Below are 17,373 nucleotides of genomic sequence, written 5' to 3' on the forward strand. Positions count from 1 at the left end.
TCGTAAGGAATCATGTAAAATGGCTCCATATGAAATTGATTTGAACCGACTTGTCCTTACAATTGAACATGTTGGTTTCCAGCAGTTTGTGTTTATTTATACTCTTTCAGTTTTTGTGACTTTATTGTGGGTGGATGTGTGTTTTTATTCAGTGTTTCTGAAAGCTGGAAGGTATAGATTCCTCCCGCGGCTGGTGAACATCCTGTTAACTTTTTATTCTCTTGACAGTTTCAGTAAAAAAAAAAAAAAATATCACCATGCATTGCAGAAGACGTGCTCCGCTGTCGGCTGCAGACTCAGTCTCAGATCAGGCGTCTCAGTCGATCTTAGAAAGAGAAACAGAAAATCCTCAGGTGTGCAGACATCCAGGCGTCTTTTGTTTTGAGTTGAGCTCCAGGATGTGGATGACATGTGATCAGGAAGCTTCTTTGACTGATATTTTTACCTGTAATTGGGAGATCATTAACCCCCATCACTGCCATCGCTGAAACCTACTTCAATGAAAATGAAACACTCCTTCAATTTTTTAATCTTATGGAAAAACTTTTCACACTTCATCAATAAGAGTATACTGTACAGAACACCCACATTCGACCTCTATCTCCAGCATGAATCAATACTTGGTTCAATAACTCTTGAGAACATGAAGCAAGCTGTCTGAAAGTCTGCAGATAAACTTCTACATCAAGATCCTTGCACCACTCATCAAAGACAACACCTCATTCAAAGAGTCCCGTCGGAGAGTTTTAACTCTTAACTTTGATTTCCTCAGTGTGAAGTTTGAAGATAACTTTGAGGTCGCCCAGAGGTGCAGCGTTCCCTTTCCTGTCATTGCTCTTCCTCTTCATTCCTTCCAGTTTCTTTTTAAAAACCAGCCCTGCTCGCTCATCCTCTTACCTTTTCAATCATTTGTCTTCTCATCATTATGTTCACTCCCCGAGATGCATTTTCTCTGCGCGATGGTCAGCCGTTTTCCCCCCACTCCTCTCCCACATCCAATTCCTCGCACACCACCTAAATCACATTCTTTCACAGCTTGACAGTCCACTCAGACAACAGGGTCGCTGGGGCCGGCTGTGCTGTCTTCTCCCTCTCATCCACCGCCCTCCTCCCTCTCAGCCGTGGTATTTGTCAGGACTGAAAGGTGTGCAGTCACCGAGCCGCTCAGATCTCCCTTTAAAGCTGAGCCGCAGACAGCAGTCAAAAAACTGCCTCGTCTTTTTCCACTCAAAGCTGTGGAGGATTGGTTTGAATGTGTCTGCTGAGCCACACTCTCAGCGTTATAGATTCAGTAATGGATTGGCCTTTGTGATTGTGCAAGTGGCTCACAGTGAGACAGCTGTGGGACAGATGTCATGGTGCTGGCTCTGCAACAGACATCCAGACTGACTGTAGAGCGGCCTCTTGACTTCATCGTTGTGCTTTAGACTTTCCCCTCAGGACTTGCAATACTGAGGCAACACATACATGCAGCAGAAGGTCTCATGTGAAATGTACCAGCTCACCATAAGAGGGAAAAATGCTGCAGAAGAAGTGGAGGCCATATCTCTGTCAGAATAAAAAATGTATTATCTAGGAATCAAAAACCATTGCACCACGGCAACTTAATACGAGAGCTTGTAGTTTATTCTTCATAAATCTTTTGAACCTTTTGAATTATTAAATGGATTTGCACATCCAACATGAGCATTTTGTCTGATGTTTTTTTTTCTGACTTAGTCCAGCTACAAGGACCCGCACGTACATACTCGACCTAACAAAGAAATGTGCGTCAAAATGAGCTTCATTTAGGTTTTTGCTTCTTTGACATTCGATACTTAAAGTCTTTCTGTGATTTTTCACACTTAAATGTAGAAATCAAGTCTATCCTCTGAAAATAACTCTGTGAGTCATGACTGTCTACAATGGGTGTAACACCCGAGTCCCACTGTCTGTGATGTTTTCAGAGTTTTCAGAGTCCTATCTTCACTTTGTTTACATCGCCAGGACGGCCGGCTGACTCCTCCCCTCGTGTATAAAAGTTGTTTAATTGAGGGACTAGAGAAAAGAAGAATAACATACTGTACTCACTGCTTAACTGTGTTTCTAGATCACGCTCATTTCAGGTAAATTTACATTTAGCATAATAAAGATCGCTAGCATTAGCATGCTAACACAACAATGCAGCGCGAGTTGTTTTGGTTTCATGCTGGTGCTCAAGGGCGACATCTTCTAGATCAAGAAATAGCATATAAAGCCTTTAAATTAGATAATAACTACTGACATTTTAAATCAAGTGATGTGTTTGAAATGTGGTGTGTGTGTTCTCTGAATAACGAGCATGAACAGTGCTATATTTACGTCCACTTCCTGCAAAACAACAAAGCAAATGATCTGAAGCAGGAGCCCATTGATATCACTAATATTCTAAGTGCAATCACATAAAGCTGTTAAATGTTGGAGTCAGGGCGTACACATCTCCGCACAACTCAGTCGAGTGGGTTCTTAATTGACGCTTGGGGTACGAAAAAGCACAAAAGATGCATTTACAAGCCATCCAATTAATCTGCATAATGAGGGAAAAATGCAATTACGAGAACGTGATTTCCCAGAGTGAAGGGATACGAAAACAAGGGTGATCTGAAGCCTTTCACAGCTGTTTGCACTTTTGCATTTGAAGAAGAAGAAGCTGAAAAAAGGAGGCAGAAACGAGACAAAGAGCAACGAGTAGGCACAGAAAAGATCCATCAATGATTCATCAATGTTTTCTGTTGTGGTGGTTAGCTGCTTTGACTAGTATAACTACAGCTTCGATTTATTCTTTCAGGGAACTGCGAGCACAACAATTTATTCTGATGAAAAGGTCTCTCAAATTGACTAATTTGTTTTTCATTCTGCAGTTATTTAGTCATAACAGACACACTCCATTTAGTGAATTCAATGGGAGGGACAGTTATTCAGACACCTATTATTACGGGGGAATGAACACACATGCACACACACACACACACACACAGCAGACCACACAGACAATTTGAGATGCATCTACTCTGCCGAGGCAGCGAGGAGAAGACAGCCGGTTTCCACTCTCCAAACCAAAACAAGACAAGAGAGGCTATTGTTAAGAAACGTCTTAAGAATCCAATAAAAGGGAAAGGTGAGAGGTCAGGGTTAAGTTGTTACAGCTTCAATAGCAGTGATTAAATCACTTTTCCAGCTTGAGCACATCAGGTGAAGATTCAGATATAAAAAAAAAAGAGAGAGACAGACAGAGAGGACGGCAGCAGATGGAGCATCGGAGAGGTGAGAGTGAGGCAGGAGAGAAACATCAATCCTTGTCTGTGTAACCTCTCGTTTTTTATAAACCGTGGCCTTGAATCCCGGGAGTGGGCTGAATGGAGAAGTCACTGTTTCACTAACACACACACACACACACACGGCATGTGAGGGTCGATCTGCTGCTGCATCCTTTTTTTATTTGAACTTTTACACATCCAATAATTCATTTGAGCTTGGACTCTACAGTCATGTGAGTTATTACGATGTACAGAAACATCTTTTACAAACTTCAGCTTTCTTGTTCTTTAAGACATTTTTGTCCAAGATTCACACGATGATGTCAGAGCTTCCTATGTAAAGTGTCCATGAGTATTATCATCACCCAGCTCCTGCAGACATATCGGACATGTGGACGCAGGGGATCGAACCCCCTGAACCTTCCGATTAAGAAACAAACTGAGCCACAGTGATGTGATTTAACTTCTGATCTGTTTGTCTGTTTTAAGTAACTCCTCATGCTCAATGTGTTCCTTTATTCAAGGAAGTATCACCAAGAAAACATGAAAACTACATAAATGAATCGTGTCCAGGCATTAGCAGCATGTCTAGACTTTGAAATTGTACCTCAAAGAGAAGAGTCAGGTTAGTTTCTGCATCTTTTCTTTTGCCTCTTATGTGAGTGTGGTTTTCAGAGGGTGTCACTCGTTGCTCCACGTCTCCATAGAATGAATCTTAAAATATAAGTGTGTGAAATGTGTTGCAAGGGAATCTTTATGTGTGATGCAGTGCAGTCCACAGCTGTTGAGATAGAAGAGCTTCTTTAAGAAACTTCTCTCCAACTTAAACTCACCCCAGAAATAGTCCCAGCTTTGCTCTGAACTCCAGTCACTCTCGCACACAATTTCTTTTTAAAGAGACATTAATGTCACTTTCTAGGTAACATTTTCCAAAAGCAAAGATAGAGGTTGTCCCCTTTTTTGTCTGTGCACCTTATTAAAGGCTTTATATGTGATTTTTTGATCCAGCAGATGTCGCCCTTGAGCACCAACATGAAACCAAAACAACTCCCGCTGCATTGTTGTGTTAGCATGCTAATGCTAGCGATCTTTATTATGCTGGTATCTTCACACTGCATGTAAATTTACCTGAAATGAGCGTGATCTAGAAACACAGTTAAGCAGTGAGTACAGTATGTTATTCTTCTTTTCTCTAGTCCCTCAATTAAACAACTTTTATACGTGAGGGGAGGAGTCAGCCGGCCGTCCGGGCGATGTAAACAAAGTGAAGATAGGACTCTGAAAACTCTGAAAACATCACAGACAGTGGGACTCGGGTGTTACACCCATTGTAGACAGTCATGACTCAGAGTTATTTTCAGAGGATAGACTTGATTTCTACATTTAAGTGTGAAAAATCACAAATAAAGCCTTTAAGAAAAGTGCTAAAGTGAGGGTGCAGCGCTGCAGGTTCAGCCTGGGAAAAGAATACCAAATCAGAAAAACTCTGATTTGGTATTCTTATATTCCTTTTTTTCAATTTTAGCTTTAAGCCTCTGGGGGTTTTTGTTCACCACACAGTCCAATCCTTCCTGACTGCTGCCACCAAATACACACACTACATACATTTATATACATCCCTCTGCATGTGGTTTGTGTGGATCAGGAGAAAGTTCAATATTAGTCCAGAGATTATATACTGGAGAGCAGAAATGAGCATATAGTGTAATGGTCCTTACTATCAGTCAAAGAGACACCAGCACCAGCATCATTAAATGAAAAACTGGCAAATTCCAACTCTGTCTTTTTGAGGATGTCTCATTAAAATCCTCTTATCTTAGCGGAGGGCTTCGGCTTCACTGGAGCAGCAGCTCTCTCCTCGTAATGACTTCAGCGACATCGCAGCATCTCGGTGCAGATTTAACGTCCGTATGTGTGCATAAAAAAAATAAAAAAATTTCAACAGCTCTGAATGTGCTGCTCAGATTTCATTTAGGAGTTAAAACAGTCAAAGCAAAAGAAAAGAAAAGGGAAATACACAGAAATATAGCTGAAGTGGGGTTTAAACACCAAACTGACCTGTGGATGTGCTCTAATATTTTTATTGTTACAAACTTCAAACTTTGACTTTGTTGTGTGTTAGCCACTTAAAGCTTAACTCTGAGACTCCAAAGGAAAAAGATGAACAACTGCTCTGGATAACTAGAGATGGTGCTCTAGTCTTGACAATGAATGAAATGACAGCCTTGAGATCAGTTCTGAATATGGATTCTAATTTCTACATTACATTTTTCACTTGTTTGCTAACACACTTGTGCTGAAAAACACAACGAGAGCTTCAGTGCTACTCACACATATCGGCTTCGTTTAGAGCAACGAGGGAGCACCGAGCATTTATTTCCTGAGAGCCAACACTGTTGTTCCTTTAATTTCAAAGCACAGTCCATCAGCCAAACACTTCTTTATAAACTAATGAGTGTGAGACAGCTTCTGTTTGCTTATAAATCACACACTGGAAGAAGTAATTAGGATATTTCCGCACTGGGCTTCGAGAAATTGAGCATAAAAGATTGATGACGTCTTATAAGTTAACTGAGCATTCATTTTTTAAAAGTAATTTCCTCACATGAATAACAGGTCACACTTGTTTTTCCTCCAGTGTTTTTATTAAACAACACTAATGTACAAATATATTCATTACAGGACATGTAAAATAGTACATCTCATCATGGTGTAAATGGCTTTGGGTGCATCTAGTACAAATATCCAAACTCCACGATGATACTGTAGGTTTCCACACAACACTGAGTAAACACACTTGTGAACTTCAAGCATTTGTAACATGTTTGATCAAAAGATTTCCTCTTTGGATCGTTCTAAATCCAACAATGACACATTTTTTCAAAATGGCTGCAAATTTTACTGATGCAGCCACGTCGATTTTCAAAACCTCACCGGCTCAAACTCTCCAGATTCAAGAAGTACAATCATGCAGTTCCCTGAGAGGTAAAACCGTTTTTACCTTCTTTGGCCGCCGCTCTGTGGTCAGAGGTAAGGAGCAGAGTCTCTGTGTTCAGCGTGTCCCAGCACTTCTTCCCTTTGCAGAGGGAGTCTTCAAGGTGCAGCCTGGACCTCTCCAGCTTTTTTTTAAGAGAAGAGTCTCTATACCTCCTCTGGTCATAGGCAGTCTCTGCACAGCGCCACCTGCCCGCTAAGATAGTCCCTGCAGGGGCAGAGGCGCTGGTATTTGGAGCTCGAGCCGGCACAGCTGAACAGTAACGGATCCTGCTGCAGGCCACACTCAGCGTGCTCGGCTGAGAAGGCCGGGAAGAGGTGGTTCATCTCTGACTCCAGACCCTCGCACTGAAAGTCCAACCTGGAGGACGACACAGAGTGAAGAACTGCTCAGTATTTCATGCATAAAGAAGATCATTAATCCCTTTTTCCCACTCATTCAGCACAACTACATGTGTAATATATGAATGTTAGACGGGCGGCCGCAGGGTATCAATGATTATTCCACCTATATAATTAATATTTATGGTACAGTGTAGCCTTGAGCACCTCAGAGAATGAAGGGGAAATATTTCCAGGGAGAGGGTGAGCTCGTGTCTCCTCCTGTACTTCTTCACAACTGCATAATTTTGAAAACTATCAAATGAGGCACGATACTCTGTCTGGAGGGAAACTTAGCTATTCAAATTTATTGTAAGAGGGGAATAAAGAAAGCTCATTACGATGCAGAGAGTCTTATTTTCCGAAGGTCCAGATGAGGCATTTCATGAAAAAGTCATGAAAGAAACGGTGCACTAGACAAGAAGGTATCTTTCCCTTTTATTTGGTTTTTGAACCTGCTGTGAGGAAAGTTTGGGTGAAAGTAGATTTTGATGATCTGTTTCGAAAAAGTATTTTCTCTTTGCTGACGTCGTCCTTTTTATTCACAACAAGTTTTTTCTGACAAAAAACTGTCAACACACTTCCTGTTGACCGTCAAATGTACACCTAACTGTGAATATGTTCTAAGCTGCACACTGCAGATCGCTTCGTCTGACCCAGTGGAAATATTTTCATGTCATCGCTGTGTTAAGAATCAAAAACCAAATAAATGTTTTCTCTTTGAACAAAGGATGTGCATGACTATAACAATAAAATGGCGTCTCCCTTACTAAGCGCCCGAGACCCTTACTCGTAAGTTAAACGTTAATAATATTTGTCTAGGGGCGCTGATGGAGCTGATGGCGCAGTGGTTAGTGCGCGCGACCCATGTGTGGAGGCTATGGTCTTCCAAGCGGGCGGCCCGGGTTCGGATCTGGCCTGTGGCTCCTTTCCTGCATGTCATTCCCCACTCTCTCTCTCTCTCCCTGATTTCCGACTCTATCTACTGTCCTGTCTGTCAATTAAAGGCACAGAAGCCCAAAAACAAATCTTTAAAATATATATATATTTGTTACATGTTGTGTATAAGCTGTAATGCAGCCTCCCACCACTAGTCGGAGCTGTAGCTTTGGTTGACGGTCCTCCTTTACCTTTAAACCAGCAGAGCGGACGGATGGCATCTCGTAGGAGCAGAGCAGATAATCAGGCATATAACCACGAAACTGGAGCGATGTGTCACCGCGCTCAGCACGGGGGGGGGGGGGGGGGGGCGTGTGGACGATAACCAGGCTGGTAGTGCTAGCACTGCTAACGTTAGCCACACTAAGCAAACTAATGTGGCATTGTTTACCTGCAGAGTAATGCACTCATGTCACTAAGTGATTCAAAGGCAGAGATTCATTATTTTTCTTTCCTTTGGAGAAGTCAACTAGTTTAAATTTAATTTTCTGTTCAATCAACGGGGAAATAATTTGCTGGTAACATCTGGTGTTACTTTTCTTTTAATACTTCCACAAAACTGTGAGCTGCATGTGTGAACACAAAATGTCACATTATTCAATTCTCTTCACAGTAAATAAAGACTTTTATTTTGTTAAGTTCAGGAGGATTTAAGGTTAAGCTTTGACAAACAAAATGATTCTTATATTTATAAATATTTGGTAAACATCGACACAGTAACAACATTTACTGTTTTTTTTTTTTTTTTGGAGCAGGAAACAGGAAGAATGAACTTTGCAACTTCAAAATAAAAGCTCTGTATGTTTAAGTTTCAGCCAAGTCTGAGTGAGCTGATGTGAGAACACAGCAGGATATAATCAGGAGAATTCACCTGGAGCGAGTGGGAGGGGCTTGGGGACGTTTATTCCCTGTGATCGCTGCACGACCATAGACTGTCTGCACCGGTACGATCTCCAAGCATGTAATTTAAACGTTTTCTGTTCTCAAGTATGTTCTTCTCCACTCTCTGGTTCCGCCTAACTACACATAGCATTGACTAAACAAGTTATTAAACTAGAAAGAAACGTCTTACGCGCTGAAGGCCTCCTTTATGTTGATGAATCGATACAAGGCGGGCTCGCAGATGAGCCCGGCGCTCTGGCACGCCTTCACGCAGGACTGGCCCTCCAGTGAAGCCAGCAGCCTCAGCGCACTGAGGGGCGGCCAGGATGTGTAGGCGCTGGCGTTGGAGGCCCAGGTGAGGATGCTGGAGTTGTGCTGCTGCAGGATGAAAGGAGTGGGAGGACTGCCGAGCCAAGAGGAGTTTACGGGAGGAAACGGAGCTTCGGGGGAGCAGAAGTCCTGCAGGTGCAAAAGATGAAACAACCCAGATCAGAAATATGTTCAAGTGTTATCCTGCAAAACGCTTGACCTGTCAGCTTACATAAACCACCATTTTTTCCACCTTACATCAGTTTCAAATTGTACGTTCAAGCTCTGCCACACATACAAGGAAATAATAAAAAAGAAACAGTTTCAGTCCAGAGCTGCTTATCAGAGCTGACAGTTCCTCGTCAATCATCCAGGAAAAGATACAAACGCAGTTATGCCCACCCAATAACAAATGAGGACCGGAGGCAGAATTAGGCTCTGGTGAGAGGCCTGATTAGATTCCCCCTCCAGCTGAGGCTTTTCATAAGACCTGGGTAATAACATTTCTCTGACATATCCCACTGGCCTCCAGACCCGTTTATTAAACAGGCTCCGAGCGCCCGCAGGCAATAAGCAGGCTTCCAATCTCTCCATCTCCTGCTGCAACTACTGCACGACTACAAGCAGACAAGAGCTTTGACACACACACACACACACACACACACGCATGAAATCAACAACATTATAAGTTACTGAAGGAGTTATGTTAACAGATAATCAGTGGACAAATTCACCAATAAGTCACTGTGATGACGCATCTCCAACTCCTCCTCCCGTTGTACTAAAATAGAGCCAAATGTGACATGCAGTATACTGCGGCCAGCCAGTAGGGGGAGCTCCAAAATGTCTCGGGAAGCTGTCTTTTCGTCCTTCTTTGTATCCAGTCTGTGGCGGTTTCGGTGGTCGTTTTGCAGTATGCCAGGCTCAGCTGGTTTCTGGTCTTACAATGAGGAAGTCAAGCTGACGACAAACGCTAGCCTCCACTTACAATCTGACAAAAAACTGACAAGTGATTAAATTAGATTTTCAAGACTTTCAGAATCACAAAAGGTTAATCGGTGGTGTCTTTGTGTGCTGAGGTCAATCTCTGACCTGGCGCTTTGCATTGTGGGAAACAGTAAGTGAGAAAGAATGCTCCGATGCATATTTGTAGATCTCATCCAAGTATTTTTTTAGCATTCTGTGGATCTCACATTTGTTCTCATGCTATGTCCAAATCAGAACAAACTTGTGTTGTAGCACTCGAGACCGATCTCGAGACCACTTTTGAAGGTCTCAGACTGGGCGGACTGGGCGGACTGGGCGGACTGGGCGGACTGGGCGGACTGGGCGGACTGGGCCACTGAAAGGTTCTTTTTCCAGGTCATTACTGTGATAAGAAGGGAAACGCCTCTTTCTAAAAGAACAAATAACTTCAATTCAGAATTTGTTTTTATCCCCTGGTTACGACCACAACCTTCTCCGTGTTTTTGATATTTATTGTCTCATCTCGGTCTCGCCCTGACTTGGTCTTGGTCTTGACTCGGTCTCAATCCCTAAATGTCTTGGTCTTGGTGCTCTCTGGACTTGGTCTTGTCTAGGTCTCAGACTGGGGGTCTCCAAACTCTCTCTGGTCTCGGGTATGTCTTGGTCTTGACTCTGTCTCGATCCCTAAATGTCTTGGTCTTGGTCTTGGTCTTGGTCTTGGAGCACTCTGGTCTCGGGTACGTCTTGGTCTCGGTTAGTGTGGTCTTGACTACAACACTGGTACATACTACTCACAGGTGTGTCTGAAAACTTTCACATTATTTCTGATTTATTCTGGTGTCCTAGTAAGTCTGAATGTTTATAACCAGAGTCCTGAAACTGAGGCAACTAAATGAAACTCAGCCCTCATTCATTTCAGCTTCTGTTATGTGTGAACGGCCTGCAGGAACGTATACATCAACTTATTTCCTTCATCATAAATCTCAGTTTTCAGGAGGGAAAAAATGTTTATTCCCACGACAGTTTGTATTAATATAAATGACTGCGCTGCCTCTGGAGTTCACAAACGCCTCTGTCCCTTCCTTATGAACTGTCTGAAAAGAAAAGAAACTCCCCGTCGTGTGTGTCCCTGGTGCTATATTAGAAATGTCAGTCAAACTGATTTTTCACTTGAATACTCTCTGCTAAATTATAGGGATGCAGTGAATCCAGAAATAATAGGACAAGCGATAGTGTCTGTTAATAAAGGAAGACACAGAGCTGCCACAACCACCAAGTGTGTTTTTTTGTGGATGGAGAGGTGGGAGGAAGTTACTGTGGGGGAGGACGAGAGAGTCGGTCAAAGGAAAATAAGATCAAGTCACAAGTGATTTGAGAAGTTGGAAATAAAAGTGGAAAAAGTCTGACACGGGCAGAGAGAAGGTTAAGAAAAGGAGGAAAGAAAAGAGAAAAAAGAGAGGGGGGGATCTGATTGAGAGTCTGACCTTAGACTCTCAGAGACGAGCAGTCACAGCCTCGGTCGGTCACGGCACATTGAGCGTGTGTGTGTGTGTGTGTGTGTGTGTGTGTGTGTGTGTGTGTGTGTGTGTGTGTGTGTGTGTGTGTGTGTGTGGCAGCAGGGGGAATAGAAGCTGTGAGAACAGCACAGAGGCTTACACACTTCCTTAACCTGCCACTGCAAAACACAACACCAATTACACAACAAGATGGATTCACCAAAAGGACGAGAATGTATCCAAACACACAGCATCCTGTACGACTCCCACACTAAACCGCGCAGCAACAATGGATCTTGATGACTGAGTAATTCCATTTAACTGTGAGAAAAAAATCACAACTAACAAGTCCATTTTTATGTAGAAACATTTTTTTCCACATTCTCAAGGACCACCATTGAGGAAAATTAGTGCTCGTCGATTAACTTTGCAGCTGCCGCCTGCAAAGAATTTAATATCTGGCAGAGCCGTAGAGGTATAAATACTGAGGCCAAGCAGCAGAGAAATCCCAGAATGGAGATTTCCTAAATAGAATTTCAGCACTTCAGCTGAAATGAGAAGAGCAGATCTTCAAAAATCTGATTGGTGTTTTTTGATTTGAAGCGGTCATCCATCCGAAAATGTGCTCTGTGAAAACCTTTTTCTAAATGCCTCCGAGCACAGGATGAAATAAATGAAGCACTGTGCATTTAACCTAGAGAATAAAACAGTCAGGGTCACGAGAAGAACTGAATAAAGTATGAAAATGTTCAAGTTCTGCATGTGTCGGCTGATATCGTATGTGGACTATCTGCTTTAAAGTTTTGCTCTCTTTTGGGGGCAGTGGTGTGAGGAGAGAGATGTGTGGGAGGGGCTCGGGGGAACAGAACTGAGTTAATTGGCACAGGTTTATCTGTTTGCTGATTGCTCTCCCTTCTCTCTCTCTGCAGGAGCACACACACACACACACACACACACACACACACACCTCGCTGGCAGAGAGCATGTTGTGTTGGACTTTTGGAAAATGAAGAAGAGAAGTTTGTTTTTGTCGCTGAGTAGTGTGTGTGTGTGAGTGAGTGAGTGAGTGAGTGAGTGAGTGAGTGAGTGAGTGAGTGAGTGAGTGAGTGAGTGAGTGAGTGAGTGAGTGAGTGTGTGTGTGTGTGAGAGAGTAATTTAAATTGCCAGAACCACGTGTGTGTCTGTTGTGCTGGACTAGTATTTTTTGTGTGTGTATTCTTGTATTGTTTGCTATCGAGCACATGCATGATGAATATTGGCACATTTTTTAAGGAAGCTCACTTTGCATCAAAGAAGAAGGAAAAAGAAAACCTTCTAATTGTCAACAAAAGCTCGTCGTCGTAGGAGTATCAAACCTTTGAGACCTGAGACAGAGACTCCACCTGACGAGGAAACTAAGGACCTTTCATGTCAGCAAACATATTTTAACTCAATCACTGAATCCATCCTCACTTTTAACATCTCATCCTGGTTCAACTCCCTCACCACCAAACACAAAAAAAAAACTCTCCCGCATCTTTAATCAGGCCAGCAAAATGATCGGTTCACCACAAACTACCCTCTCACCCCCTCCACCACTCCTTCTAGTTACTGCCATCAGGCAGACGCTACAAAGTCCCTCTGGCCCCGAAAAACATCTACAAAAAAATCCTTCATTCCCTCTGCAATAACCATTCTGAACAAAATCAAACAGACCCCCCTTTTTAGAAACAGTTGTTTGTAAGTCCTCTTTGAATGTACTGCACTTTCTGTTTTTAATGTAAGTTGTGTTTATTGTTCGAGCCTTGTCAAAAACACATTTTTATGGTAAGGCCTTCTTCTAATCCTTGTTTCATGATGTTTTTATTTGTTTTACTGTTAACTTTAGCTAATCTTTGTCTCGGTTGTTTCTCTTTTCTCTGTTCATTGGATGATTGCTGCACTGTTGTTTTATTTTTCATGCTTTTTTAATAGGATTTTATTGTTGTGTATTTGACTGTTGGGATTTTTTTTTTCTTTTTTCTGTAAAGCACTTTGTGACGTTGGTTTTGATAAGTGCTTTATAAATAAACTTAATTATTACTATTATAAAGGAGAATTTCTGTCTCTGTTGGGACAGACAATAAAGTCTATCTATCCATGCAGAGTCCTTCGGTGTGCAGCAAAAAGCACCAAACAAAGTTTCTACATATTGTTGCTTTAATGTAACTTTAGCAGTCCTGGTCTAATGATCACAACTTATTGAAGTATTCCTTTTCCATCAGGCATTCAGAATGTGTTGCTCGAGTCGTTCGGCAGGCCCCAAGATGTCTTCGTCTGCAAAGATACAACACCTTGCTTGTGCTACCTTTACATTTAACTTACAGATTCAGAGTCATCCTCAGCAGCGGGCTGCATGATGAAACAAACAAAGAGAAACTCTTCAATTCATTTTTGAGTCTTCTGCTGTCCCGTCACAGAGTCCCCTAATAAATTCTGAGTCGGTTGTTTGTTCCTCTAATTTCCAGCATTATGACCTCATTATATTTCAGCTGTAATATGTATAAACCAATCACAGCTTCAGTCATAAATAACTGCTCTGCTCTGTCATTATTAACTCAGGATACTCGAGGGGCCTCACCAGCGGCGGGAGTCACAGTAAATTGAGCCACAAAATTAATCTCGTGGTTCACGCACTGATGTTCCCCCCAAAACTGTGAGCGACCTAATCAGCCGGGAGGGAACATACGCAGCGGCAAATAACTTCTGTCACCTCATAACGACGCCATCCAGCACGCCCGCTCATGTGCTTCAGTCCTGGCTGAGACCCACCTGGTTCTGAATGTAGGCGTTGACTCTTTCCAGCATCCCTTCACAGGTGTACTCGTAAGGCAGGAACGGCTCCACCTGCCAACACAGATTAATAAAATGAAGAATAGAAAGGGAAAGGAGGGGAAGGGGGGGGGTGTGTGTCCACAAAGGCAGGCCATTGTAATTACAGGAAATAAAAACCTGCTAGTTAATCACAGCTGACATGTTCATTAGCGTAATTGTGAAGGGCTTATATCATGCCACGAGCCTCACATTAAAATCAATGACCTCATGCATCACAGGTGACAGCTCTGAGAATTGATTTCATTATTTTTTTTTTAGTGATGACTCCATCAATGTGTCGAAACAATGGAGTGAGCCGACGAGAGGACCAGTGGTCAGCGGGTACCGAGGAGGGTGCATTCAGGATCCTTAAGGTGTCCCACATGACGCCTGTCACCCAGAGTGTGACTTTTGAAAGGCAGGTGATGGATTATTTATTTATTTTATTTCATTCAAATAAACAACAAAGTTAAGAAAAACAAACAAACATAAAATCTCAAATTTTGAAGGAAAAGGAGCAGAAAGAAGACTAATCTCATAATATCTGCCCCTCTTTCACAAAGCATTAATTAAAACAAAACAAAACACTTCATTCAGGTTTACTGAGAGAGGACTGATTGATAGTTTCATCTCCTTTCAAAGAACCCTTTTCTCTCCCCACAGAGGAGCTCTTTTCTACCTGCTCTGTTCTTGTAGCCTCACTTATCGTGCCATGTGCAACATAACTTATTCATATCTGGCTTTACTATTTTTATCATGATGAATAAAAGCCCTCTGACCCCTGTGCTGTTCTTCAAGAGAGACTGGAAGATGACTCAATGTATGTAGCAACACATCACAAAGGGCTTCTGGTTCTGGATCAGCCTCGGACAGAACAGCACATTTTAAAGTCATCTGTATTGAAACCGGCAGAACCTCAAAGTGTCTGCAGTTTCTTTTCAGGTGCCAGTGCTGTCCGGGGGCGGCCGCCGGTTAGATGGTGACCCTGATCCAGGAAACCCATTATTATTATTATCTATTCTAACATAGCAGTATGAATGGTCTGTGGTTTCATCCAAATGGATCGTTGAGGGAGGCAAGCCAGGCCAGACACCTGCCATCAACTGCCAGGAATCATGGAAATTCCCGGGCATTTACAGGACCGATGGTGACAGATTCTGTGAGGATTCAAAGTGCAGAATCCCCCTCTGAACATCTCCCGTGGTCCCCGGCTGAAGTGAGATCTCATTGTTTACCATCAGGCCACTAAAGCACTCAGGCTCTTAAACTGATAAATGGTTTCTTTTAGTGTTGTGTTCCTTTTAGCACTCGCTTATTACTTTATTTCATCTGAGTTTAATGAAATGTATCTGGCACTTCATCAGCCATTCCCCAATGCAATTTGCCTTTTGGGCATCTTTTATATAATAGAATCAGAGAGAGAGAGAGAGAGAGAGGGAGAATATACTTCATAGAGGGCGATTTGAATTCAGAAGGAGAAAACATTTTCTGAATCGACTGTGCGATTTATAAACCTAAACTGATTGCATTACTCTGACACAAAAACAAATGTGAGAAACATTCATTACTTCCTGCAGTCAGTGATGACATGAAATAAAAAAGAATCCCAGTGCAGAGTTCCACTGGAAGCACTCGAGTCCAGAAAGCTGCACCCAACAACCCAGCTTGAGGCAACTACGATCAGGAAGGAGTGAACGACATTTGAGTACATTTTTTTTTTTTAAGCTTCCCCTGATTTCCATTAAGACGGTTTGCTATGGTGCCAGTAAAATCTGACATTAGAGAGTTTCAGACAGAGAGGCAGCTCGGGAGCTCACAGAGAGAAGGACAACAAAATAACAAACATGAGCGTCAACAAGACAAATAAACATGAATCAAAGAACGCGTTTGGAGTAAGGATGAAACACGACCATCTGACACGTCAACTAGTTAGCAAGACAAAGAAAGCCCACAGTTTAAGCTGCATTGTGGTAATTGGAAACAGCCCCTAGTGGACACTTGAGGAACTGCATTTTTTTTTGAATGTCGGAAAATAAACGTAAATAAAAGTTATTTTTGGGACATTTTCCTTAATGAGAAAGATGAGGAGAAACAAGAAGTGTTGGGAGGAGAGATTGGGGGATTAGATGCAAAGGTAGATTAGACAAAGGTCAGAGGTCGGACTGGACCTTGAGCCCATGAACAAGGGGCGTGCAACACAACCACACGACTACCCGACGCCCAGAATGTACTTTTAGTTTCATTTCATTATTTTAATGTGGTGTGCACTTGTTAAATATTAACCAGCGCCACGACTGCTACTCTATCAGCCCGGAACATGAGGTGTATGCAACACACCAGGCGGTACACACACACACACACACACACACACACATCCTGGCACTGTGGCGCAGCGTTGTTCTGGTGACAGATTGAGCACAGCACGATTGATTAACATGATCTGCTGTGGATAATGCTTCCTCTCTGTGGGCCAGGGCCTCTGGAACACCGCCATGTGATCCCAGGTGTGGGCACGGTTTACCTGCTGAGCCGCTCAATATCTACAGTAATTAGCGGTGAGCGGAGCAGGGGGGGGGGGAGCCAGCTAAGCATTTTGCTCTGTAATGTCGGATGCCGTTGATTTAGAGCTCTATTAAAGGCTTATGGCTGAGTAAGTGGGTCAGAACAAACTTTGAAGTCTGCAAAAAAGCAAATAATTATCATTACTATCATAAAGCTGCAGCTTCAAAGGTTTAGAGGAAGTGTTGAAACAGATTACACTTGAGCCGATTCGATCGCCCCCCTCTGACCCCCACAGTTCAGGCTGAACAAGATCCACAGATCGACAGGAAATGTATCATAATAAAAGAAATGTACTGCCGCTTAATCCCTGAGAAGTGACAAGAAGGCATCGTTTAAGTAGTGCATGGAGAACCACTGCACCAACAAGAAGATAATACAGACTTCAATTAATATTTTTACAAATGTTTTTTGCAGAATTTCACACTAAATATTGTTGATATTTCAGCGTGTAAGGTTTCTTTGACTTTCTCCGTTTAAATTCTGTGTCTGCGTTCGTGCAAACAAGTATCAGCTCGGGGTTTAGTGTAACAAAAATTGTGATCTGCTGCACCACAAGCAAGAGTGCAAATAAGAACACAACAGCAAAACATACATTGCTCCTCATGATCTCCCGGATGGTTGAATCAAAGTCCTCAGAGTTGTTGAAGTCGATAGTGACGACATGCGGCCTGCCGATGTACTGCTCTGCATACGGGTGCTGAGAGGACACCTGAGGGGGGGATATGTAGGATTATTCA

General features: G+C 42.6%; 1 protein-coding gene across 1 annotated transcript in view; it reads right to left on the reverse strand.

Annotated features, from left to right (window-relative positions):
* Positions 1–5,898: 5,898 nt before the first annotated feature.
* The window catches only part of LOC110000941 (alpha-1,6-mannosylglycoprotein 6-beta-N-acetylglucosaminyltransferase B-like), a 58,295-nt gene continuing 46,820 nt past the window's right edge, over positions 5,899–17,373 (reverse strand). Inside the window, exons 13-16 of the mRNA XM_065964941.1 lie at positions 17,229–17,345; positions 14,033–14,107; positions 8,662–8,930; positions 5,899–6,630 (exon numbers count right to left, since the gene is read on the reverse strand). Of these exons, the coding sequence (XP_065821013.1) occupies positions 6,432–6,630; positions 8,662–8,930; positions 14,033–14,107; positions 17,229–17,345 (660 nt within the window). The 3' untranslated portion in view covers positions 5,899–6,431. The remainder of the gene's footprint in view (positions 6,631–8,661; positions 8,931–14,032; positions 14,108–17,228; positions 17,346–17,373) is intronic.

This window comes from Labrus bergylta, chromosome 16 (genome assembly GCF_963930695.1).
Source record: "Labrus bergylta chromosome 16, fLabBer1.1, whole genome shotgun sequence".
In the NCBI taxonomy this organism is placed as follows: domain Eukaryota; kingdom Metazoa; phylum Chordata; class Actinopteri; order Labriformes; family Labridae; genus Labrus; species Labrus bergylta.